Source organism: Oryzias latipes, chromosome 12, assembly GCF_002234675.1.
Source record: "Oryzias latipes chromosome 12, ASM223467v1".
NCBI classification, from domain to species: domain Eukaryota; kingdom Metazoa; phylum Chordata; class Actinopteri; order Beloniformes; family Adrianichthyidae; genus Oryzias; species Oryzias latipes.
Window position 1 is genome coordinate 30,450,546 of NC_019870.2, and position 26,581 is coordinate 30,477,126.

Consider the following 26,581-nt stretch of genomic DNA (forward strand, 5'->3'; position numbering starts at 1 on the left):
CACAGAACTAAAGCGCATAGACTGGACCAAAGGAGGAGAATCAAACGAACAGAGAGCCTCAAATGGAACATGAAGATTAGGTCTGGTTTGGATTTAAGAATCAGTTCAGGAATAATATTAATATAATCGTTGTGAATGAGACTTGTGATGTTTTTTGAAGACCGATATATTGACTTAAACCAGCCGGATTCCATAATCCTGTTTGGCAGCAGGTTGGTTGGTTTTTGCCTGAAAAAACCCTCAGAAGAATTTAACAAAGAAAGAAGAAGCAGAAAAATCCAAACCAACTAAATGATTATGTCCTGAAGAGGAAGGAAAAGAGTTTCAAACTTCCAAGCATCATTTAAAAAATCAGTTTTTTACAGAAATGGTTAAGTGGAAAATTTCATCTTCAAGCCTTTTTTCAAGTTGCCCCGTGTTTTTAGCAAACACCCAGCAGTATATACAGCAGGCAGGTTGCAGTGTGCAGTGTTACAAATGAACTTTGAACACCTATAAACATTATTTATAAAAATATTGACACTCCCCATAGACGAGCAAATGTCAGGACAGAAGCTTGAGGACATTCGTCTTTATACGGATAGGCTGCAGGCTGGGGGGGGCATCTGGGGGCTGATATTTTCCTGCAGTGGTTTAAAAACGTATTATTCCTCCCAAAAGTGTAGCTGAATGCTCGTGAAAAGAATACTTAACATAAACAAAACCATTTTTATAATAAGAAAGGCAGAAGTTGGTCCATTTTTTCACCTCCTACCCTTATTTTTGTTCTGCATCAAGACTTTTTCTGTCGCTCAGGACGATTTTCTTAAAAACAGATCAATTATTGCTGATGCAAAAACATGTTTCTCCATCAATATTAGGACCTTTATTCAAAATATGGCATGTGTAAATGTGAAAGCTTTTTTTCCACTTGGATACTATTCTTCTCCCTATTGGATCGTTTCTCATCCATTACGCAGAAAAGCCTGTTTATTAAAACAGTTCTGCTGCCATCGTCCTGTAAGGCTGCATTCAGACCCACACATCTGATTCAAGTGAACCAGAGTTCATTTCCCCCAATAATTAGGAACAAATTTTCAGTCTGAAGACAGCGTTCCCCCACGTGTTCACGTGTCAGTATCCATGGTTTCACGCATTCGTGGGTCATCACTTCTGCGTCCAAAGGAGGGGCTGCGGGGGAGGGTGGAGCGTAGAGGAAGAGCACGCCGACCCGTGGGCGTCCTCGCCGGCTGCTACAGAATATCTCCCAGCTGGTTCCAGCGGTTCCTGAATCACTAGAACCGAGTCGGTGCCCCTGCAGGGAGAAATCAGCTCAGAAAATCTCCTGAAGCGCTGAAGAAGATAATCGTAGAGAATAATTATCATCCGGATGAATGAACGACGGATGAAACGGCCTCTTCTGGACGAAGATGACCTCTGACACTGACCTGACCTGATGAAGGAGGACAAGCAGAGTCCTGGTTTTAAGACACAGAGACACAAAGAGACTCTCCTGATGTCATAGAGGACGCTACGGTACCGTCTATTGATCTGGTGATCAATGTTCTTTAATGTCTCCAAAGCATCAGAGATGTTTCAGAGGTTTGGATGAGGAAACATCAGACATTCTGCAGCCTGGGGGGTGGGGGGTGGGTCTCCAAATTCGTGGATGTCTTTCTCTGGTCCCTAACCTCCGCGAAAAAGGGGGGATCACTGTATACCCAAGCTGACCCTGGTCCGGCACCAGGAACTGCTCTGTGACCCGTTTTTGCAGGTGGTCTCGGTTTGTTTCCAATCGGACTTCGATTCGCTCTGAGATTCCTCAGTCTGAATACAATCTATCCTCAGAGCAAAACAACTGAACCAGATTGGCTACCGTAGCTGGTCATTATGGAATGTAAAATCAATTAAATTTTATTGATATAGCCCAAGACTACAACAATAGTCGTCTCCATGGGTTTCAAACCGGTTATGGAATAATAAACATCAAATCAGTCATAGAATTCAACAGCTGATGCCTAAACTAAACTGGCATCCCTTTCTTTAGCCCCTCGTTCACGGAAAGGAAAAACTAAAAAAAACGGATTCTGGAAAAGAAGAAAAGGAAACTTCAGGGGTGTACGCATGAAGGAGGCATCCTCCCCCAGGACAGACAGGGTGATTTGCCAGAACTCTTAGAGAGAATTAGCTTATCTTACTGTACATGTAGATGAACTTCATCCAGATGAGGTTGGGGGACGGCTGGGGGCGCGAGGCCAGCCGGAGGAAGGATCCACAGCCAAGTGTAGGAGCAGGAGCAGAGACGAGGTCTACGGTCAGGGAACAGACAAGCCAACTGGAATCTGGAAGCCCTTCCACTCCCCAGGAAGGCAGTGTGAAAGAGGGACAGTACATGAATCACTGCACCAAACAGAGACATGGAGAACTAAATGATGAATAATGATCAAGAATAGAGGAGAGAGGAAGGGTAGAAGTAGATGAGAAAAGAGGACAGAACCCCAGAGCACCATAGTTACCCCAGCTTCAACTTCTAGCAGCCTACTACTCGTGTTCTCGACTGTGAAGGTCAGGACTGGGGTAAAAATCTGTATACTCTGTTTTTATTTATTTATCATGTAATCGCTTTATGCTCTTTTATCATGTATGTGATGTGTGAATGATGAAGGATGTTTTACAGTTTGTAGCTCTCTGGCCCAGAACAAATTTCCTCTTTGAGGACAATAAAGTTAACCTTTACCTTTACCTTTACTAAAAACTTTTTTGTTAAGTTTCATTTAAACACATTAACAATAAGTTAAATAATCTCTGAATAATAACTAGTCTGACAATAAGCCTGTCCACAGAGGAATGTTTTCAGTCTAACTTTGAATGTAGAAACTGAGTCGGCCTCTCTTCCATGAGCTGGGAGTTTATTCCATAAGACAGGGGCTTGGTGGCTAAACGCTCTACCTCCAACCAGCCTCGACATAACAAATGCATGGATGAGTTTTTCAGCATCACTCTTAGAAAGTAGATTTCTGATCTTAGCAATATTCCACAGGTGAAAAAAGGCAGTTCTACACGCCTGAGATATGTGAGCCTTAAATGATAAATCCTGGTCAAATAAAACCCCAAGGTTTCTAACTGTGGAATTAGGGGCTATACTTATGCCATCCAGGGAGACTATCTGATCAGACAGAGCATCTCTGAGGTTTTTAGGACCAAGTATAATGACCTCAGTTTTTTCTGGGTTCAAGAGGAGGTCATTAACCCTTGTGCTATCCCAGGGGTGTCAAACTCATTTTGGTTCGGGGGCCACATTCAAGGCGTCTGATCCTAAGTGGGCCGGATCAGTAACATAAAACAAAAAACACCTTTTTTTTTTTTTACTCAGTTAGAAAAAATGCCTCATCCAACATGGTAGCCTTATTAATACACATTCATTCACAGAGGCCAATGGATGTAAAATAAAATGCATTTCACTTAAAAAAATTTTGGTTTATTCAATTTTTTTTTTTTCCACAACTTTTTATTTAAAGAATTAGTCATGACAACACAGCAACTTCAATAATACCAGTTACGTTTTCCTTATAAAAAGACAAAAAGCAAAAAGGAAATAAAATAATAAAAAAAAAAAAAACTAAACTGTATTGTATGACATTTCACTCAAAACAAATATCTGCACTCAAACAAATAAAAATTATAATTACATAAAACAAAACTTAACAATGAACATTGCTTCTCTTACATGATACCATCACAGCTCTCCTTTTCAAAAGCTTTTAAACTGAGGTTGCAAAATTCCGTGCGGTTGAGATCAAAAATCTGTTGAATCATCTATTAGTTCTAATTTTTGAATATAATTAATAAAGGGTCCCCAAATTTCCTCAAATAGGTGTTGTTTGCTTTTATGGATATACATTATTCTTTCCAAAGGAAGGCAATACAACATTTGTTCTAGCCACTGATTTATGCTAGGTCTGTTCATGTTTTTCCAAGCCTGTGCAATACACCTTTTAGCCGTTAAGAAACTGATATCAATAAATGTACTCTCTGTATTACTAAAATAATGTTTCACTGGATATATATTCAAAAGAAATAGGGTAGGGCTCAATGTAAGTTGTTTTGAGATGATTTTTTCTATTGTAATTTTAACTTCTTCCAAAAAGATTTGTATTTGGTGACACTCCCACATGCAATGCTTCAATGTGCCTTTAAATCCACATTTTGCACAAACATCTGGTATGTTCTTATTATATTTATTTAGTTGCACTGGTGTCGTATATAAACGCATTAACCATTTAAAATGCAGTATTCTCAGTCGACTGTTAATAGACATAGAATGAATCTTACAACATGCCCTTGTCCAATCATTTTCATTAATATTGAGTAATAAGTCATCATTCCATGATTTTAATTTACCATTTGAGTTCTCTGATGTATTAGATGTCAATAAGTTATAGAGGTCCAAAATGATGCCTTTTCTTAATTTGTTTTTCATCATCTGGGTTTCCAGCTGTGAAAAAGGAATTTTGTTAAGACTCTTTTGGTTTGCATTCACAAAGCTTCTTAACTGAAGATATTTAAAGTAGTGTTTTTTATCCAGGTCGTACATAGATTTTAGCTCCTCAAAGGACATAAAGGTATCAGACTGTGAGGGGTACAAATCTCTAATTGTTCTAAGTCCTTTGGATGCCCACGTTTTAAACGTGTATCCATTCTGCCTGGTACAAAACACTGGTGACCCCAGATTGGGCTGAATTGTGATAAAGAATTTACTTCTTTTAAATAGTTTTTGACCTCAAACCAGACCTTTATCATGTGTTTCAAGAAAGGATTTTTGATTTGTCTTTGTAACTTTCTTATTTTATCAGAGTATAAGAACGATGGTAAAGGTATTTTTAAATTGTGGGATTCCATTTCCACCCAATGTGGATTATTCTCATTAGAGAAGTAAAACATAATGGAGCGCAGATGTGTAGCCCAGAAGTAATGCTTAAAATCAGGGCATTTTAGCCCCCCTCCATCAAATGGTAAGTATAGTAAAGTAAGACGGAGTTTAGGTTTTCTGTTGTTCCATATAGGCTACTGTGATTTTCTTTAACCAAGCAAATAATTCTAGAGGGGGTGCCAGAGGGATATTTTGGAACAAGTATAGCAGTTTTGGCAATACGTTCATTTTTAGGATATTTATTCTTCCCATTATAGTTATGGGCAGCTTCATCCATCTGTCTATTGAATCTTTGATTTTTTCTTTTAAGTAATCATAGTTACGTTGGACAACTTGATCCAGCTTTGGTACAATTACCATTCCTAAGTATTCAAAATGTTCTACTACTTTAAAGTGAGATGTTTTGGAAGTGGGGTTTTGCCTTTCCATAGAATTTAGCATTAAAATTGAGGATTTTGCATTATTCACTTTATATCCTGAAATACTTCCAAATATTTGAATCACTTCCAGCACTGCTGGGATTGATGAAGTAAGGTTACTCAAATATAAAATGACATCGTCTGCAAACAAAGACATTTTGTGTTCAGTGGGTCCTATTGTGATTCCAGTTATCTGTGTATGTCCACGAATCGCTGCTGCAAATGGTTCTATTGCTAAAGTAAAAAGCAAAGGAGAGAGAGGACATCCTTGCCGACATCCTCTCTTAATTTTAATTGGCTTAGAGAAATTTCTATTTGTTAAAACTTCCGCTGTCGGGTCTTTATACAAAATCTTGATCCATTTTCTAAAGTTGGATCCGCATCCAAATCTTTCCAAGATACTGAAAAGTTAGGGCCACTCAACCCTATCAAATGCTTTTTCTGCATCTAATGACAGGAGAGCAGTGTCTCTGTTTTCTTTTTTATGATGAATGATATTTAAAACTTTTCTCACATTATGAGATCCTAGTCTTCCAGCGACAAAGCCATTCTGATCTCTATTTATTATATGTGGCAGAACGTTTTGGAGCCGGCTTGCTAACAATTTGCAAATAATTTTAAGATCAGAATTCAGTAAACTAATAGGCCTCATATTCTCGCATTTGTTAGGTGGTTTACCTGGTTTTGGCAGTAATGTGATTAGGGCTTGATTCATGGAGAGTGGAAGACATTCTTTTTCAAATGCCTCAGTAAACATTTCCAGTAGGGGTGTTAGCAATTTATCCTTAAATTTTTTATATATTTCAATCGGAATACCATCTGGACCTGGACTTTTTCCTGATTTCATGTTTTCAATAGTTTGTGCGACTTCTATGTTATTAAACTTTAAATTCAAATTGATCTTATTCTCATTTGAGATAACTGGAATATTCAGCCTATTTAGGAAACTATTAATGTCAGTAGGATTGCAGTTCCCTTGAGCGTCATACAGTTTCTGTTAATACTCTCTAAAGGCATTGTTGATATCTTTTGGATTGACTAAGTTTTGTTCATTTTTTGTGATACATGTGATAGAGGTTTTAGTTTCCAGTTGTTTTATTTGCCATGCCAAAAATTTTCCAGCCTTGTCACCTTGTTCATAAAATGTTTGTTTCAACCTTAAAAGGCTTGATGCAGCCCTGTTACTGGACTGTTTGTCATGTTCTGCTCTTAGGAGTAATAACTCTTTTTTTGCTTCCAGATCCCCATTTTCATAATTTTTTTGTTGTGTGTGTTTTATTTTGTTCTCTAGTTGTGCAAAATTTTGTTTGTCTTTCTTATTTTTATAGCTTGTGTAACTAATTATTTTTCCTCTAAGAAATGCCTTAAAGGCATCCCATCTAATGCAGGCTGAAGTTTGATCTGTGTTGAAGTAGAAAAAGTCATCTATTTGTTTTCCTATGTATTTAACAAACTCTCCGTCCTGCAGCCATTTGTGTTGGAATCGCCATCTAGGAGGGTCGCTGGATATTTTTTCATCCCTGTATACTAGGCAACATGGAGCATGGTCCGAAATTACAATATTGTGATATGTACATTTTTGGATTTTGGACATCAATTCAGAAGAAATTAGGGAATAATCGAAACGTGAGTAGGTTTGAAATGTTGCAGAATAGCATGAATAGGCCTTGGTTTGCTGATTTAATTCCCTCCAAATATCTAGCAGTTTTAGTTCTTTCATTGATCTCAGAATACTCAGTCTACAGTTGTTATGAGTTTGGTCGGTTCCTGTGGATCTATCCTGGCTTGGATTTAAGGTACAGTTAAAGTCCCCAGCTATTATAAATTGCCCAGGCAGCGCTGAAAGTGTAAGGAACAGGTCTTCGTAAAACTTAAAATCATCAGAATTAGGACCGTAAATATTAACCAAATTTAATGTTTCCAACAATAATGATCCTTGTATTATTAAATATCTACCCCTCTTGTCTTTAATCACATTACTAGCATGGAATGGTACAGATTCATGAATAAGGGTCATCACTCCTATTGCTCTGGAAGAAAATGCTGAAGCAAATACGCTCCCTCGCCACCTTCTTCTAATTCTTTTTTCGTCTTCCTCTAGAAGATGGGTCTCCTGAAGAAAGACTATTTTGGAACCCATATCTTTTATTTTGTTTATTACTTTTTTGACCTTTTTGAAACGTTGCAATCCCCTGCAATTCCATGTTACAAAGTTTAGATCTACTCCTTGCATTGATTTGGACAGATCATGTATTTATTTGCATTTAGAGTAAATTATCTCTTGAAAAAAAAAAGAGATCTGTATTTCTTTTCAGCTGCTGTGAAACTTTCACATAATACAATGAACATTTTTTTAAAGAGAAGCCTAACTAACCTGGATATAAGAGAACATATCCAAAACACCAAACTTGAACACCCGTTACCCCATTTACCCAACTGAATGGGTTTCCCTCCCCCCACATTGTGTCTCCCGCCATGGCACGTGCCTGATCCTCTCTCTGGGAGGAGCAGTCTGCCCATGTCACTCAAATTGAACATTAACGCCACTGCTGGTCGTGCCTTGACCAAAAATATTTTTACTACGCTGTTAATTTTCACATGATGTATACAATTGTAAAAATTGTTTCAAAAAATATTATTAATTAAAAAAAGAAAAATAAGGGAAGAAGAAAAAAAGTCACTCAAATGTTTCCATAATTGGAATGCCAATTTTACCGTCCCGTTACCTGTTTCTCACAACTGTTGAGAGAATAGTATGTCAGATCAGAATCATTTTCACTCAGAGGCTACGTTCACACTGCAGGCTGAAACGACCCAATTCTGAATTTTTTGCCCCTAAGCGGCCCAATTCCGATCCTTTCATGACAGTCTGAATGACACAGATCCGATCTTTTCAATTGCGACCCAGGCCCCGTGGATTTGCCGTCCTGATTCCGAATTGTAGCCGTTCTTTTCAATTGCGACCGCCGTCTGACCGGCCAGGCGACTTGATTCCGAACCGTACGTCATCGACACGCAACAAACGTCATCATTTTGCGTTGAAGTAGCCGGGAACGAGAACGTAAACATTAACCATGGTGGACGATGCTGCTGAGATCAGTCAGTGGAAGGGAAGCGAGATCCCCGATTGGATTAATATTTGGGGTGATCGCTCTTTTCGGGCCAAACTCCAGGGCTCTTATCGCAACTGGGCGTTTTTTGAAAAAAATTCCAGATAAATGGCCAAGCGTGGTGTCGAACCTTTACCGCGATAACTTTTTTTTCTTTCTCCCCTTTCCACCGTGCTCAGAAGCGCGGGGGACCCGAGGCGATCCTCCTCCTCCTCCCTGTTCTGATCCTTAGATTCTCCAGAACGGGTTAATAAAGAGTCCATAGCATTTATTCTGGGGGAAACCTTCTTTTATTACCGTCCTCCGTAACACACAACATGAATGCGCCCACACTGCCCCCCCACCTATTCTCTATCGCGGCACGCGCTTGCACACAAGGGGGGGCGCGGCCCCAACACATACACATTCCTCTTCCACTACAGTGGGTACAGACGATCCCGACTCCATTGCCTTCTTAAAATGAGAAGATTGTAATTGTGCTGCTCCTTCGTGAAAATAAATTTAATATTACAAAAAGAGCTCCGCTTTTGACAACACTGTTGTTGACATCCATTGTTAACGTTGGCTCCGCAAACAACAAGTGACGTCGTTCACCGTTGAGTATTCTTCTGGCTTCTGCGCATGCGGGTCTCGTTTGGGTCGTGTCACGGTCACACTGGAGATCACAAAAGTTCGGATTTACTTGGAAATGTGAACGGTCTAGCAAACAATTCGGATTTTTTCAAAAAATCCAAATTGAGCATTAAGCCCTGCAGTGTGAACGTAGCCAGAGTTCTTCTGGATCTTCTTGAGAAACTCTCCAGCCTCTGTCGGTGTTTTAAAGGCGTGCGTCTTCCCCTCGTAGGTCACCAGTAACTTCTGCATAGATCCTCTCGAACCGAGTCGAACTGTTTCTGAAGCTGGTGCACTCCCGCCGCGAGGTCCAGGTAGAGTCGGATCCGCTGCTCCTTGTAGCGAAGATCCTTTTTGGCCCGCGCCGCAGAGACAACAGCCAGCTTATCCTTATAGTTAAGGAATCTCATGATGAGAGTGCGAGGTGGAGCGTTGCTGTCTCTCCGCTGCCCGGTTCGGTGAGCTCTTTCTATGGTCAGCGGAGTCTGAAGCATTTCGGTGCCGAGCGCCTCTGGAAGCCACTTTTCCAAGAACAGGCACGGGTCCTGTCCTTCAGCTCCTTCTGGAAAGTTGACAAGTCTTAAATTGTTCCGCCTTGATCTTGATTCCAAATCCATGACTTTGTCCTCCAGAACTTTTCCTTTTGTTTCCAGTGCGCTCACCTTGGCCTGCAAAATGCTGATGTCGTCCTCCGTGTTGGAAATGCGCACCTCCGTTTGTGTCACTCGTTCAGCGCAATTATTCAGTTCCCGTTTTATGTCTTCGACTACCAATAAAAGTTTGTCAAATCTTGTAGAAAAGTCTGTCTTCATGGAGGTCACAACAGACAGTATTTTATCCACCTTGCTGCTTTCCTCCTCGCGCGTCTCCGCCATTTGGACAGTGGTAGCGTTAGCCTTCTGCGCTTCCCCTCGAAGACGAAACTCTGTTAACTTGGATTGCTTAGAATTTTCAGTTGTTTTTTTTCCAGTTTTAGCTTTTTTAGGCATTATTCCTTCATTCCTCTTGAAATTTAGTTTGGGATAGCAGCAAGTAAAGTTCTCCTTTCATAAAGGTATAGCACGAGCTGCAGAGCGGCAGAAAACACGACTTTTCACATGGCCGCCATAACCGGAAGTCCTGGTTTATTCAATTTTACACAGACTCAATATTTTACATCTGATGTAATCCCAATAATAAACTCAAGAGGGGCTACAGAAAAAAATGAAACACCTGCCTAAAATGTAAATGTGCAAATCAATGAAAAATTAAACTGATTTAAACTTGCAAACATTTGTGAACGTAAGAATTTGGAGTTAACCTCCTTTCTCTCCTGAAACTTCACCCGTCCATCAACATCAGGATTAAATCATGTGCAGCAACACATTTACTGTCCTTCAAGTGTGCAAAACACAATGAAATGTCCAATCATATTTTCATGGTTTGCAACCTGAATTTTGTGGTAACACCTGCCTTCTTCCTGACCTTTGATGGGCGCCATCAGTGACCAGACTGACGTCATGTGACCAGTTCACTCCAACATCGTCCAGCACAGTAACTAGAGAGCTGACTATGTCATCAGCTGTTGTTGTGTCCATCAACTCAAGAAACTCTGCTGTGACGGTTTCTTTAACAGCTCTAATAAACATTCACAGTTGTGCAATATCTGTATCTGTGCTTTCATCAACAGTGACCAAAAATACAATAAATGACTTAATTCCTTCATTTGGCGTCCAAGTCTCCTCAGAGATGTTGTATCTGCAATCGTGATCCTTGACAGATTCATGTTGGCAAAGGTCGACTGCTTTTTGTGCCCCAAGACTCCTGCAGCCTTCAGCATTTTTTCACAAGTTCACCATCAGAAAATGGTTTGGATGTTTGTTCCAACTTGTTTGCAATCAGGTGTCTGTCACTGCTCCTGTCATGGTGGAGGGTGGCTCGAGAGCCGGTTGGACCCAGATGCAGAGGCGGAGGCTTGAGGATCAGGGCTAGTGGCTTTAATTCACAAAAACAAGAAAAACAAAAGCGCTGCAGAGCAGGTTACAGAACAAGACAAAACTTACTTGGCATGGCTTGAAACATTAAACGAGAGCGTGGCGAGGAACATGGAACTATAAAGCATGACATGAACACCAGACAGGAATAATGGACCAACACAGGAGGAAGGCAGAGACAAGACTTATATACAGACAGGGCAGACAAGACACAGGTGAACACGATCAGGGCAGATGGGGACCAAAGGAAGTAAAACTCAAGACATGACAAGACAGGAAACCTTTCAAAATAAAACAGGAAACAGAACCAAACAAGACAGGACAAGAACTAAAGCGAAACACAAGACACAACAAACTGAAACCATGACAGCTCCATCACTGACGTCACGGCTTTTGGTAAATGCAGACGGTTATTTTGTCAGTCCAGCTAATTGTTGTTAATCTTCTCTTTTCTTAAATGCAAATGGTGAAACTTTTCTTTATGGTGAGTCTCATAGTGGTGCTGAATGTTATTTTCTTTGAGCACTGAGACCTGTTGATGACATACCAAGCATGCATGAATTGCATTCAGCTCCATGAACACATAAGACTCTTTCCATTTTCCTGGAAAGCTCAGCACTCCACTTCAACCTTTTTTTCTTTTTGACAACATTTTGGTCATTAGTGTCACTACGGATCATTCTTATTGCAATGCAACAGCAGTGAGGCTCACAGGGAACCAAACTACATCTTACCCAGACTCGGAGCTGTTAGGTGTCGTTTTTGGCACATGTAGAGATTTGCTGTTTCAACTGTTTTGCTTTTCCTTTGCTCCCCCTTGTGGTGGAATTGCGCATTTCGGTTATTTCTTTAAAAAATCATAACTCGCCACAGGAATGGACTAGAAACGTGCTTTCTTTTTTAAATATCCTTATAATTTTTAGTCTTCATGAATGGGCCGGATTGAACCATCCAGCTGGCCGGATACGGCCCGCGGGCCGTATGTTTGACACCCCTGTGCTATCCTATGACCCCCCCCCCCCCCCTTACATTGACGTGTTCCCCCTACCATGACAAAGGTGGATAAATGTGGAGAGGATTTCATGTAATCCATGGACACCAGTGAAGATCACAAATCATTGAAGAAAAAAGGTTCAGAGCACTGTCTAGTGGGTCTAGATGACCCAACTCCCAACGTTAAAGTGCCTAGGATAGCACAAGGGTTACTTGTCATCCAGGTCTTGATGTCTCTGATGCAGGCATTCAGTTTCTCTATCTGGTCATTCTGGTCAGGCTTCATGGATAAATACAACTGCGTATCGTCGGCATAGCAATGGAAATTAATGCTGTGTTTCCTGATTATGTTTCCTAGGGGTAGCATATAAAGCATAAACAGGATGGGTCCTAAAACTGAGCCCTGTGGGACTCCATAGTTAACTAGAGTGCACTGAGAGGAATGTCCATTTACATTAACGAACTGATATCTATGGGATAAATAGGATTTAAACCACTGGAGAGCAGATCCTCTGATCCCTGTGTTGGCGGTTCGATCCCCACTCCCACCAGCCAAAATGTTGTTGTGTCCTTGGGCAAGACACTTCACCCTCCCTGCCTCCAGTGTGGCTCCACTGGTGTGTGAATGTGTATGAATGATCACGGTGATGGTCAGAGGGGCCGTAGGCGCGAAATGGCAGCCACGCCTCTGTCAGTCTGCCCCAGGGCAGCTGTGGCTACAACCATAGCTACCATCACCAAGTATGAATGAGGAGTGAATGAATAATGGACATAATGTAAGCCCTTTGAGTGTCTGGAAAAGCGCAGAAAAATCCAATCCATTATTATTATTAATACCGCGGTCGATAGTGTCAAAGGCTGCACTGAGGTCCAACAGGACCAGAATAGAAAGTAGTCCCTTTTCTGAGGCCAATAACAAGTCATTAGAGACTCTAACTAGTGCAGTTTCCGTACTGTGGTGAGGTCTAAACCCCGACTGAAAGTCTTCAAAGTGGCTGTTGTCCTGTAGGTGGCAGTAAAGCTGCTTAACTACAACTCTTTCTAGGATTTTAGAAATAAAGGGGAGGTTTGATATCGGTCTATAGTTGGCCAAGATGCTAGGATCCAAACTGGGCTTTTTCAGAAGAGGTTTAACAACTGCATATTTAAAAGACTGTGGCACGTAACCCATTTCCAGAGAGGTATTTATCATTGTTAATATGGAATCTTCTGCTCATCCGGGTCACGGGGGGAGCAGTCTAAGCAAACATGCCCAGACTTCCCCCTCCCCGACCTCTCCAGCTCCTGTGGGGGGACCCTCAGGCGTTCCCTGGCCAGCCAAGAGATGTAGTCTCTCCAGCGCGTCCTGGGTCTTCCCTGGGGGGAGCTCCGCCCAGTGGGACGTCGTCTCTTCGGTAAACATCTTGCAGCATGACTCCAAAGTAAAGTGTACCTGACGTTGAGACGCCTAAGACTGGTTATCGATATATAGAGATTGAATCAGTGAACTATCCCGACAAGGACCGCAAAGCGCAGGACTTCCATAACTTCTGCCTCTAGTTGCTTTGCCCCGCCCTCATAATTCCTGGCCAATGACTGAAGAGATCTTTTGTCGTGTGGTTTTGTTTACAGGCTTTGGTTTGAATCAGACGCATCAGCAGCACGTGACACGCTCACATTCACATCCGCTGCCTCTCTTCTTACGTGTCAATGGCGTTCGACGCAGATTTGGACTTTGGCGTTCTGGTCTATGAACATCTCCATGTCCTCTTTTTCTCAGGAAAGCGCCTTCAAACGCGTCCTGTAACACGACCACACAGACACGGCTGTCGGCATTGGGCTTTATCTAACTGATTTGTTTAAGGAAGTGGACTTCAAAACAAATATTAGAGAAAAATCACTGAAGTTTCCCTAAGAAAAAACGGGGGATTTATTTTGGTGTTGAAATTAGAAACACAGATCAGTGTGGTTAAGGCAACAAGTCCATAGCAATGAAATCAAATGTGAAAAACATATATTTTCCAAAAGTGCATCATTTATTTTTTTCTGTTGCATATTTTAAATGAAAATGTTTTGGTATTTTCTTGTGATGTGAAACACTAACAACATTTCGGTTCTCAGCAATACTTTTAGATTTGTCAGATTCTGCTGTAAAATCAGAGCTAACAGGTAACTCTTATGCCTGTTTTTCATCTTTTCAGTAAAAATACAAACATTTTCAGCCCAAAGCAAAAACACAGTACTTTGTCTCACTGTCTCTTTCACTTTGTAGAGGACTGGATTTAGGCTTTAATAGCTTTTTAATAACCCAGAGGTCGAGGTTATACTTGTTTCCTGAGGCAAGTGTCTCTGACATCACAGTTTTTAAGTTTCTGCAGCCATTTGCTTAGAGTTGATGCACTCCCATACTAATAGTCCATATATATTTAAATTAATAACCCCACATTTGTAATATGTTTACAAACCACTAAAAGATCAGTCCAATTTTTATTGTTGCATTTAAATCAGATTTATAAAGTTCACAGAAAACTGTGCACAACCGTTATTGTGCTATAACTTGGAAAAAAACTGCAAACACATTTTACTATGAAACCAATTTAACCATATCTATCTAACATTCCATGGCCGCAGTTGTACGATGAGCTGAGCAGCCAGATTTTCCTGATCACCACATTTCCATGGAGAACTTTTCTTTGCAGCTCTTCTAAGGTTTTGCTCCTTCCTTCATTGCTTTGACATATAATCTTTCAATATGTTTTACGGTGGCACGGTGGCACAGGGGTCTTGCCTCACAGCAAGAAGGCTCCTGGTTCAAGTCCCAGCTGGAACACCAATGGGGGACCTTTCTGTGTGGAGTTTGCATGTTCTACCCGTGCATGCGTGGGCTTTCTCCAGGGTCTCCAGCTTTCTCCCACTGACCAAAAACATGCTTCATAGGTTAATTGGTCACTCCAAATTGTGAATGGGTGTGTGATATGTGTGACCCTGTGACAGACTCGTGACCTGTCCAGTCCAGGGTGTCCCCTGCCTTCACCCACAAGTGGCTGGGATAGGCTCCAGCAGCCCCATGACCCCGAAAGGGACAAATGGAAGAAGATAAATGAAAAATGAATGTTTTACTGGAAATGTCAGACACATATGTCTTCATGTCCTCTTGTCTGCTGTTAAAGTGCAAACTTGGTTCCATCTGCTGGAAACACAAAGAATAGCACCTCGTGTGGAAACCTCAGCTCCCGTCTGAACTTCAGCCTCAGCTGTAAAAACGGAAGATCCAAAATAAATCTATGTAATTTTTGTATCAACAGACTAAAATATTGGAATTTTAGCAAATTGGCCACTTGGAAACATTTATTATAAAATTTTTCAATCATAATAAATTCAAACGGTACAAGTGGAACAAATTACATTTACAAGAAATGATGTAACTGCAACTTGAAACAAAAAGACTAAATAGACTAGTTACAGTTGCCATGGAAACTATTAAGACCCCCTAACCCTTGTTCTATCCTAGGCACTTTAACATTGGGAGTTGGGTCATCTAGACCCACTAGACAGTGCTCTGAACCTTTTTTCTTCAATGATTTGTGATCTTCACTGGTGTCCATGGATTACATGAAATCTTTCCACCTTTATCCACCTTTGTCATGGTAGGGAGAACACCTCAATGGAAGGGGGGGGGGGGTCATCTAAGATAGCACAAGGGTTAAAATGTTTCACTCTTTATAAATGCAAAGATTTCATTTTATTTCATTTCACTTCATTTCTCAACACTGAAGGAACCATCATGACAAAATAAAAACAGAGGGGTAGACATTTCTGCAAATTTACAAAAAAAGAGGACAGAAAGCTGAAAAGTCAGCCATGATCATAAGTACTCAGACCCTTCACTCGGCAAAGAACCCTTTTGAGCTGCTAACCTGACGGAGCTGACCATTGGTGCACAGCCAATTCCAAGTCTCTCCAGAGAGGCTCAGTAGAGTCTAGTTCAGGGCTCTGGCTGGACCAGTCAAGAATGGTCACAGAGTGGTTCTGAGGCCCTCTTTTCTCATTTTAGAGGTGTGTTTTGGGTCATTGTCTTGTTGGGAGGTGAACCTTCACTCTGGGTGAAGGTTTTCCTCCAACATCTTTCTGTTCTTAGCCGCTTTCATCTTTCCTTCAGTTGCAACCAGCTGTCCTTGCTGCTGAAAAACACCCCAAAGCATGATGCTGCCACCACCATGTTTCACTGTTGGGATTGTCTTGGGCAGTTGATGATTTGGGCCCGGTTGTTTCTACACATACTGTTTAAAATAAAGCCCCAAAAGGTCCTTCATGTGTTTTTGTTAAACTATATGTGAGCTTTGAGATGTCTTGGATTGGGTAGAGGCCTCTCTCAGACCATAAAGCCCAGACCGATGGAGATCTGCAGTGGTGTTGACTCAGTGGAACTTTCTCCACACTGATCTCTGGAGCTCAGCCACGGTGATCTTTGGCTTTTTCTTTGCCGCTCTCACCGAGGTTCTTCTCCCACGATTGCTCAGTTTGGCTGGATGGTCCGGACAGTCTGGTATGGGAAAACCCAAATTTGGCCTTCCATTTCAGGGTTCTGGAGGCCACTGTGCTCCCTGCAATGACCTGGTGACTTGTTCAGGATGTACCTTCATTTCCCCGAACAATAGCAGGGACAGGCTCCAGCAGTCCAGAAAGGATCACGTGTGTTTGGAAATCAGACAGATGGATCTACAATATATCTGGCCTAGGGGTCAGTTTTTGACCATGGCTAGTTTCTAAAGCCTCTATCTGCCATCAGTAACTCTTTTTCAGACTTAAACTGAAGTGAATTTCAGGAAATGGTATTGATAGGTTATTGATAGGCGATTTCAACTGGTGTTGGTTGTCATCTGTATCAAATGTTGTTCACCTTTTGGCTTACGGGTCGCTACAGGTGGGGTCGCCACAGGTGGTCTGGCAGAGAGTTTTTACGCCAGATGCCCTTCTTGATGCAACCCTGTGTTTCTAAGTCACAGAGAGACCCAGATAGGCAGCTTTAAAAAGGGTCTTGCCTAAGGGCCCACACTGGATTTTAGCTCATTGCCCGGCCTGGGAAGTGAAACCAAGATTCCTACATGACACTCATACTGACTTGTTTTATTTATATTTTGGTTTTATATAACAACTTTTCTTTCCACAGATTGCAACTGAGAGGATCTTGTGATGAACATGTGTTACTTTTACAGTCATGTTCATGTAAACCCCTTTTTGTAACTGAAGCTGAATTTTATTTAATTGAGTTTTAGCTGCTCAGACGGGGGGGAGGGGGTGATGATACAAAGTCATTGGATGAGTGTCATCAGTAAACTACATGTTGGTGCTTATACACGCATGCACTCACACCATAACAGGGTTTCAACACAACTACTTACAAGTATTAAGTATATCTATGGAGAGTGACCGAATTTGTAGAGTCCTCATGTCACAAGTCTCTCTGACTCGTATTTCCTCGTGCACACAGACAAACTCCTTGCAGGCTGACTGTTGGAAAAAAGGAAATTACACAATCAGAGCATGGTTTGAGTGGCCGTCCTGAGGGCGCATACATATCACATGCTCAGTACTTGAACTTTTTGAACGACTGAAGTGTGGCGTAAGGACATGTATGACAGCATAACTCATACGTCATAAGTGCGTGTAACATACATTAATTAGCCTTAAGCCTTAGTCACATTGACTCGAATGGCCGCTGCAGCTCATTGGGTTTTCAAGCTTTAAACATCCCAAGGAGAACTGTGCAAGAGATAATACTGAAATGGAAGCAGCATCAGACCACTGTAGATCTACAAAGACCCGGCCGTCCGTCTAAACTTTCAGCTCAAACAAGGAGAAGACTGATCAGAGATGCAGCCAAGAGGCCCATGATGACAAAAAGAAAGGCTTTTCTTAATCTCAAATTGTGATAGGAGTTGCTGTTTGTGGATGTTAGAACATTGAGCTACCAGTTGCTTGGCAGTTAGCCTTGATTGTGGGTTTGGACTCATCCAGCCATTCGACATTTTCTGCATGTAACCTCTCCAAGTAGAATTACTTTAGTAGTAGCAGTCCAACAGAACCTTGTTCTTTACATGTAGTCCATTTCCGTCTTGTTCCAGTAGCCCATCCATCAATGTGCTCTGGTTCCCCAGAACCTGACGTAGACCTTGTTTGGCCGGTGGCGTCTGAGCCGGCATGACATGTTATGAGGTAGGCAGTAGTGTGATAGGTATTCCTAAAGACCCTTACTGGATAATGCTAATAGTTAACCCTGGTTATGGTAATTATAATTATAGTAAATAACGACTCTAAATTACAAGTGTTGTTAGAATTTTCTTATTTTATTTTTCAGTGAGGTTAAGGTCTTTTGTTCACCGTAACACAGACTGTCATTGACAATAATGAGCAAGAACACTTACAAAGAACTTTTAGTGTTGACTTGTCTGTTTTCATGAGATTGGTCTGATTTACTACAAAAAACTTTTTTTGCCAACATTCTAAAAAGTTGATTTGTGATTGCAAGAAGCCAAGAAAATGTGCCTAGTCCTTAACTACACTACAAATGTACAAGCAAAACACTTTAGTTTTTGTTCCTATTTGTCATAAGATCTGAAACATTTTCTACAAACACAAATATTGTTGAGATATGTGTCTAAATCTGTGATAGCGTCCAACCAGCATCTTGATATGGCACAGCTTTGAGGTGGGATGGATTCTCTCACCAAGAAGTGCTGACTATCACAGATGTTTGTTGAACATTTTTCTTTTGTGGGTTACTGGTTTGTTTTTTGTGGTGGCTGTGACTCCGCCCATTCCCCTGGGGATCCCTGGAGCAGTCACAGCTGCCTACACCTTGTTTATCAGCCCTAACTGTATTTAGGGAACTCCCTCTTAGTGTCGGCTCATCTTGTGCGTTTTAGTCCCCTGAGTCTATGATACCTAAGTTGAACCCTTGTAAATAAAACCTTGGGACTTTGCTTCATTGTGCTCATGGTTCTTCCCTGCATCTGGGTTTTCTCCTGCTCGCCTAACTGCGACAGTTTCAGATCTGAGTTCTTTTCACGACAAATGGGAGCAAAAACAAAAGTGTTGTGTTTATACATTTTTTCAGTGTAATTTTAACAATCTGTTTTTTACCGTATCTCTTCCAGGTAATCATAATGATGTGTGTTATTTTAAAAATGATATAGTGCTTAATTTTCCCAGAATCACATCCTTCAAGGCTCTAGATCCCACTGAGCTTCATCTTCCTTTCACAGCTTCCATTCCCCACTCACAACATTCTGGTAAATCTGATCTGTAAGAGGAACGTAGCTCTTCTGATGGTAGTCTAGCACATAAAGCGGGTCCGAGATGGTTGAGGGGTTGAAGCCGCTCTGTACCAACTGGAACTTCTGCTGCTTGAAGGTGCTGGTCATTTCCAATGTATCCTGAGAAAGTAAACAAACACCATATCTGTCATTTCACGTCTTCAAAACAAACATTTGCTCTAACGCTCTAGATCAGGGGTGCCCAAAGTAGGGCCCGCCGACCAAATTTGGTCCGCCAAGTCGTGGGTGCGTAACCCGCGTAGTGTATATGTAAAACTCCTTAACCTCCCATCCATTGTCTATGGTGTTCCAAAACACTACGGCTGTGATTACTGTATCAACATCCAACCAGAATTTCTCCTCCTTCTCCAGCTTCCATTTCTATATTCAGACTCATCACTCCATCTGACAGTCTTTTTACCTCCACAACACTCTTAAACTCCTCCTTTAAGGTAACTCCTCCTCCATTTCTCCTCCCATCTCCACCATGATAGAACAGCATGAACCATGGTCCTGAGCTTCTAGCCTTGCTACTGTTCCACCTGGTCTGCTGGACACACAGTACGTCAACCTTCCTCCTCTTCCTCATGTCAACTATCTTTTCCTGTCATAATTCCAACATTCAAAGTCTCTACTCTCAGTCCAACATTCATGACTTTCTTATTCAATTCAATTCAACTTTATTTATATAGTCCAATATTACAACAATAGTCGTCTCAATCCCGGCCACTTGTGGGCGAAGGCAGGGGACTCCCTGGACAGGTCGCCAGTCTGTCGCAGTGTCTCACATATCACACACCCATGCACACTCACACTCACACCTAGGGACAATTTGGAGTGACCAATTAACCTATGAAGCATGTTTTTGGATGGTGGGAGGAAGCCGGAGTCCCCGGAGAAAACCCACTCCATAAGTGGCCAGGATAGGCTCCAGCAGCCCCATGACCCCGAAAGGGACAAACAGAAGAAGATGAATGAATGAATGAATGAATGAGTTGTCTTAATGGGCTTCATACCAATACTTGTATAAGCACTTGAAATCAGTCATAGAATTCAGTAGGTAATGGCTAAACTACACTAAACTAAACTGACATCCCTGCCCTTAGGCCCTCCTTCTCTCTCTTGCTATAAACAAACCTTCCTCACCTTGGACCAACAGTAGTCCCATTTGCACAGGCACCCTGTCAGTGAACAGCACTGATGGCGGTCATAGTTAACCCCGGCCTAGACTGATCCAGTATGGATATCATAGGTCTGATTCGCATATTTGGTTTGGCAAAGATTTTATGTTGGATTCTCTTCCTGACACAACCCTCTACATTTATCCAGGCTTGGGAATAGCACAATTAATCCGTGGCTTGGGCCCCCTTGTGGCTACATTTCAGAGAATATGAACAATAACTTAAACATTTTGTTTCCACTCAAAGTTAGTGGTTGGTTGAAACCATTTATTATCACAAATTATGCTTTAAATCCTGATGAAAACAGAAACGTCTAAATGACCCTGTTCTAAAGTTGACATCCCACCTTTATATGCCTTTGTAGTTTTGTCAACCAGATCTCATTTAGTTTCCACCTTTACTCCAATCTTTGTGTCTATATAATGCCTTGTTTGCAGGTATCTATAGAAGTCCTGCTTTTCAAACCTCTATTTTTCTTTCAACGTTTCAAGACTAGAAACCTTGCCATCCTAAATCAAACTTCCAAATATTGGTGGACAAATATTTAAAACGTGAATCCAATTTGTTTGGAGCAAAATTAGAATCGTAGGCATACCATTTGAATATTGAGAGGTCGTTTTCTAGTTTGAATTCTTTAACTACTTTTTTCCATATAGAGAGTGTACACTTAACTCATGGATTAAAAATATTGTCAATATGTTTTTGGATATTTGGGTCCACCAGGACTGCTTGTATGGGAATAGCTAGTGAATTCTCTTCCATGTCTTTCCATTTAGCTTTATAGTTCACATTACACCAATTAATCACCATCTTCATTTGAGCTGCCCGAAAATAATCTTTCAGAGAAGGCAGGCCCCACCCTCCTTTATTTTTATGTAATTGAAGCGTTTTAAGGTGAACTCTGGGTCTTTTACCTCCCCATATGAATCGTGATATAATTTTGTCCCCTTAATAAAATTGGTTTTGATGGATATTTATAGTTAGCGTCTGGGAAAGATAAAGTAGCCTCAGTAGAATATTAATTTTGATGGATTCAATTCGCGAATATAAAGTGAAAAAGAGGATCAAGTTCTAACGTTTTACATCCTTAACTATCTTCTTTTGTAATGGGATGTAAAAAATTGTAAACAAAATTGTTGGTACCCCTCAGTTAAGGAAAGAAAGTCCACAATGCTCACTGAAATGACTTGAAACGTTCAAAAGTAACAATAAATTCAAATATATTGAAAATTAAATAATCCAAATCAGCCATTACTTTTGAGTTGTTGATTAACAGAATTTTTTAAAAAAACAAACTAATGAAAAAGGGCTGGACAAAAATGATGGTTCCCATAACTTCATATTTTGTTGCTCAACCTCTTGAGGCAATCACTGCAATGAAACGGTTTCTGTATTTGTCAATGAGCCCTCTGCACCTGTCCAGAGGTATTTTGGCCCCCTCCTCATGCGCAAACTGCTCCAGTTGTCTCAGGTTTAACGGTGTCTTTTCCAAATGGCATGTTTCAGCTCCTTCCACAGATGTTCAATGGGATTCAGATCTGGGCTCATAAAATGCCACTTCAGAATAGTCCAACGCTTTTCTCTCAGCCATTCTTGGGGGTTTCTGGCTGTGTGTTTTGGATCATGTTCCTGTTGGAAGACCCATGACCTGCGACTGAGACCAAGCTTTCTGACACTAGGCAGCACATTTCTATCCAAATGCCTTGATCATCTGGAGATTTCATTTTACTTTGCACAACTTCAAGACACCCTGTGCCAGATGCAGCAAAGCAGCCCCAAAACAGAACTGAGCCTCCTCCATGTTTCACAGTAGGGACAGTGTTCTTTTCGTTGTATCCTTTATTTTTGAGTCTACGAACATAGAGCTTATGAGCCTTACCAAAAAGCACTAGTTTTGTCTCATCTGTCCAAAGGACATTTTCCCAGAAGCTTTGTGGCCTGCTCCCCCGTGAACCGCCACCTTAACGTGGTGGGGGAGTTTGACAGCTTGAGTAGTCTCAGGAGCTAAGCTATCTGGGCCTTAAGCCCCTGGTAGGGTCTCCAATGGCAGACAGGTCCTGGGTGATGAACCAGACAAAGAGCGGTTCAGAACCCCCTGATGACGAGAAAAAACAAGGACCCAATTACGCCGCCCGGATTTGCGTCACCGGGCTCCCACTCTGGAGCCAGGCCCAGGGTTGGGGCTCGCAGGCGGGCGCCTGGTTACCGGGGCTCTTCCTACGGGCCCCAGTCGGGCACAGCCTGAAGGAGCGACGTGGGACAACTCTCCCATGGGCCCACCACCCGTAGGAGACCTCAAAAGGGGCCGGTACAATGTGGTTTGGGTGGCAGTCGAGGGCAGGTGCCTTGGCGGCCCAAACCCAGGTCATGGAACTTGGCTTTTGGGACATGGAATGTCACCTCTCTGGGAGGGAAGGAGCCTGAGCTGGTGCGAGAGGTTGAGAGATACCGTCTAGTTATAGTCGGGCTCACCTCCACACATAGCCTGGGCTCTGAAACTTAATTCTTAGAGAGGGGTTGGACTCTCTACCACTCTGGAGTTGCTCAAGGTGAGAGGCAGCAGGCTTGTGTGGACTTACTCGTGAGCCCCCAGCTCAGCCGCCAAGTGTTGGAGTGGACAAGAGGGTCATGTCCCTCCGCCTCCGGGTGGGGGACAGGTCTCTAACTGTGGTTTCGGCTTACGGGCCGAACAGCAGTTCGGAGTACCAGGCCTTCTTGGTGGCTCTCGAAGGGGTATTGGAAGGTGCACCAACGTGGGGCTCCATTGTTGTCCTGGGGGACTTCAATGCCCACATGGGCAATGACAGTGGCACCTGGAGGGGTGTGATTGGTAGGAATGCCCCCCCTGATCTGAACCCGAGTGGTGTTTTGTTATTGAACTTCTGTGCTCGTCATAGTTTGTCCATAACGAACACCATGTTCGAGCACAAGGCTGTCCATCAATACACCTGGCACCAGGACACCCTAGGCAGGAGGTCAATGATCGACTTTGTAGTTGTTTCAGGCGACCTTCGGCCCCGTGTCTTGGACACTCGGTTGAAGAGAGGGGCAGAGCTGTCCAACGATCACTACCTGGTGGTGAGTTGGATTCTCCGGCGGGGAAGGAGACCGGAAAGACTTGGGAGACCCAAACGTACTGTGAGGGTCTACTGGGAACGTCTGGCTGAGCCCTCCGTTAGGGAAGTTTTTAACTCCCACATCCGGGAGAACTTCAAACAGGTACCGAGGGAGGTTGGAGACATTGAGTCCGAGTGAACCAAGTTTTCCACTTCCATTGTCTCTGCTGCTGCTCGGAGCTGTGGTCACAAGGTCTCTCGTGCCTGTCGCGGCGGTAACCCCCGAACCCGGTTGTGGACACCGGAAGTAAGGGATGTCAAGGTGAAGAGGGAGTCCTACCAGGCCTGGCTGGCTTGCGGAACTGCAGAGGCAGCTGACAGGTATCGGCAGTCTCAGCAAGCTGTGGCCTGGACTGTTGTGGAGGCAAAAACTTGGTCCTGGGAGGAGTACGGTGAGGCCATGGAGAACGACTATCGGTTGGCCTCGAAGGAATTCTGGCAAACCATCCGGCGCTTCAGGAGGGGAAAGCAGTTCTCCACAGGCACCGTATTCAGTGCAGGTGGAGGGCTGTTGACTTCGACTGGGGACATTGTCGGGCAGTGGAAGGAATCTTTCGAGGATCTCCTCAATCCCACTGACACGTCTTCTTTTGAAGAAGCAGACAATGAGGACTTTGGGGTGGGGCTGTCTATTACCCGGGCTGCAGTCACTGAGGTAGTCAACGAGCTCCTCAGTGGCAAGGCCCTGGGAGTGGATGATGTCCGTCCTGAGTACCTCAAGTCTCTGGCTGCTGTGGGAGAGTCTTGGCTGACACATCTCTGCAGCATAGCGTGGCAGTCGGGAACTGTACCACTGGACTGGCAGACAGGGGTGGTGGTTCCCCTCTTTAAGAATGGGGAGCAGAGGGTGTGTTCCAACTACAGGGGAATTGCACTCCTCAGCCTCCCTGGGAAAGTCTATGCCAGGGTACTGGAGAGGAGAGTCCGTCCGAAAGTCGAACCTCGGATTCAGGCACAACAGAGCGGTTTCCGTCCTGGTCATGGAACAGTGGACCAGCTCTACACCCTATCTAGGGTGCTGGAGGGATTGTGGGAGTTCGCTCATCCAGTTCATATGTGTTTTGTGGATTTGGAGAAGGCGTTTGACCGCGTCCCCCGTGGTATCCTGTGGAGGGTGCTCTGGGAGTATGGGGTCCAGGGAGCCTTACTGAGGGCTGTCCGGTCTCTGTATAACCAGAGTAGGAGCTTGGTTCGCATAGCCGGCAGTAAGTCAGACCTGTTCCTGGTCCACGTTAGACTCCGGCAGGGCTGCCCTTTATCACCGGTTCTGTTTACAGTTTTTATGGACAGAATTTCTAGGCCCAGGGCCGGAAGGGATCTGGTTTGGGGACCACAGGATTTCCTCTCTGCTTTTTGAAGATGATGTAGTCCTGTTGGCTTCATCGAGCCGGGACCTCCAGCGTGCTTTCGGGCGGTTTGCGGCCGAGTGTGAAGCGGCTGGGATGAGGGTCAGCACCACTAAATCTGAATCTCTCGGTGGGTGGAGTGTCCCGGCCCCAGGTGGAGGAGTTTAAATATCTTGGGGTCTTGTTCACAAGCAAGGGACGACCGGCGCGTGAGATTGACAGGCAGATCGGAGCGGCGTCCGTAGTTATGCAGTCGCTGTATTGGTCCGTCGTGGTGAAGAGAGAGCTGAGCCAAAAAGCAAAGCTCTCAATTTACCAGTCGATCTTCATTCAAATACTCACCTATGGTCATGAGCTATGGGTCATGACCGAAAGAACGAGGTCCCGAATACAAGCGGCTGAAATAAGCTTCCTTCGTAGGGTGGCTGGGCGCTCCCTTAGAAATAGGGTGAGAAGCTCGGTCACCCGCGGAGAGCTCGGAGTAGAACCGCTTCTTCTCCACATCGAAAGGAGCCAGTTGAGGTGGCTCGGGCATCTAGTCCGGATGCCTCCTGGACGCCTCCCTGGAGAGGTGTTCCGGGCATGTCCCACTGGGCGGAGGCCAGTGACACTTCTCCATTATCATTTATTTTAAGAAAATCGTTCATTTCTTTTGTTATATATTTTTTAATATTTATGTCCTTGAGTAGGGATTAATTTAATTTCCAAGACAATAGTTTTAGACATGTGTTTAAATGAATAGTTAGATATAATGGTGCATGATCGCTTATATCTATTGATCCCAATTTACATCTTTGGATGGTATCTTTATCTTTACCAAAAGTTAGGAAATAATCTATTCTGGTACAAATTGAGTGTGGGGCCGAGTAATGAGAGTAGTCTCTCCTTGTAGGGAAAAGATCTCTCCATACGTCTATCACACCCACCTCCTCCAAGATTGCAGAGACTTTTTATGTAAAGTATTTGGTTCTTGTATTCTCCCACTAGAACTATCCAAGTCCGGCCTTAGTCATATGTTTAGATCTCCACCACAAATCAATAAACCTTGGGTTTTTGTTACCATTATATTAATATTTTTTTTAAAGAAATTCAGAAATTCACTTCCTGGTGGTGCATATACATTCATGAATGTGATTAAATTACCATCAATCATTCCCCGGACCAAAACAAACCTACCTTCTTTATCTTTAATCTCAAAAGACTTTTCAAAATTCAAATTTTTGGAGATTAAATTTGCCACACCTCACCTATGGCCAGATTTGTCTGAGGAGAAAAACATATTTGTATAGCCCATTTTCTTTAATTTGTCAAGTTACTCATCATTTAAGTGAGTTTCTTGTAAATACACCACTTGTGCTTGTTGTTTCTTCATCTTAGTTAGCACTCTGCTACGCTTAATAGGATTTGTGAGTCCATTAACATTAAAATAAATAACTTTAATACCTTTTGTCACTCTGGAAAAGAATTGCACATTTCAAAATATAGATAACGTATTGACTGGTCAACTCCCTTAATGAACAAGAACAAAGAACAGCAGCAGCAAAAAAACAGAAAAAGTAAAGAACGTGTCCTCATTGATCCTCTGCAGAAGGGGGGGAACACCTCCTAAAGACACGAAGCTTCTTGC

General features: G+C 42.7%; 1 protein-coding gene and 1 long non-coding RNA gene across 2 annotated transcripts in view; both read right to left on the reverse strand.

The window, feature by feature from the left end:
- Positions 1-842: 842 nt before the first annotated feature.
- On the reverse strand, positions 843-2,795 carry LOC110014225. The gene is made up of 2 exons (XR_002289349.2): positions 2,178-2,795; positions 843-1,294 (listed from the first exon to the last, which is right to left on the reverse strand). It is a non-coding gene; the product is annotated as an uncharacterized LOC110014225 (long non-coding RNA).
- A 15,526-nt stretch (positions 2,796-18,321) lies between these two features.
- The window catches only part of slc27a6 (solute carrier family 27 member 6), a 63,136-nt gene continuing 54,876 nt past the window's right edge, over positions 18,322-26,581 (reverse strand). The window contains exon 10 of the mRNA XM_023960484.1: positions 18,322-19,431. Coding sequence (XP_023816252.1) covers positions 19,255-19,431 — 177 coding nt within the window. The 3' untranslated portion in view covers positions 18,322-19,254. The remainder of the gene's footprint in view (positions 19,432-26,581) is intronic.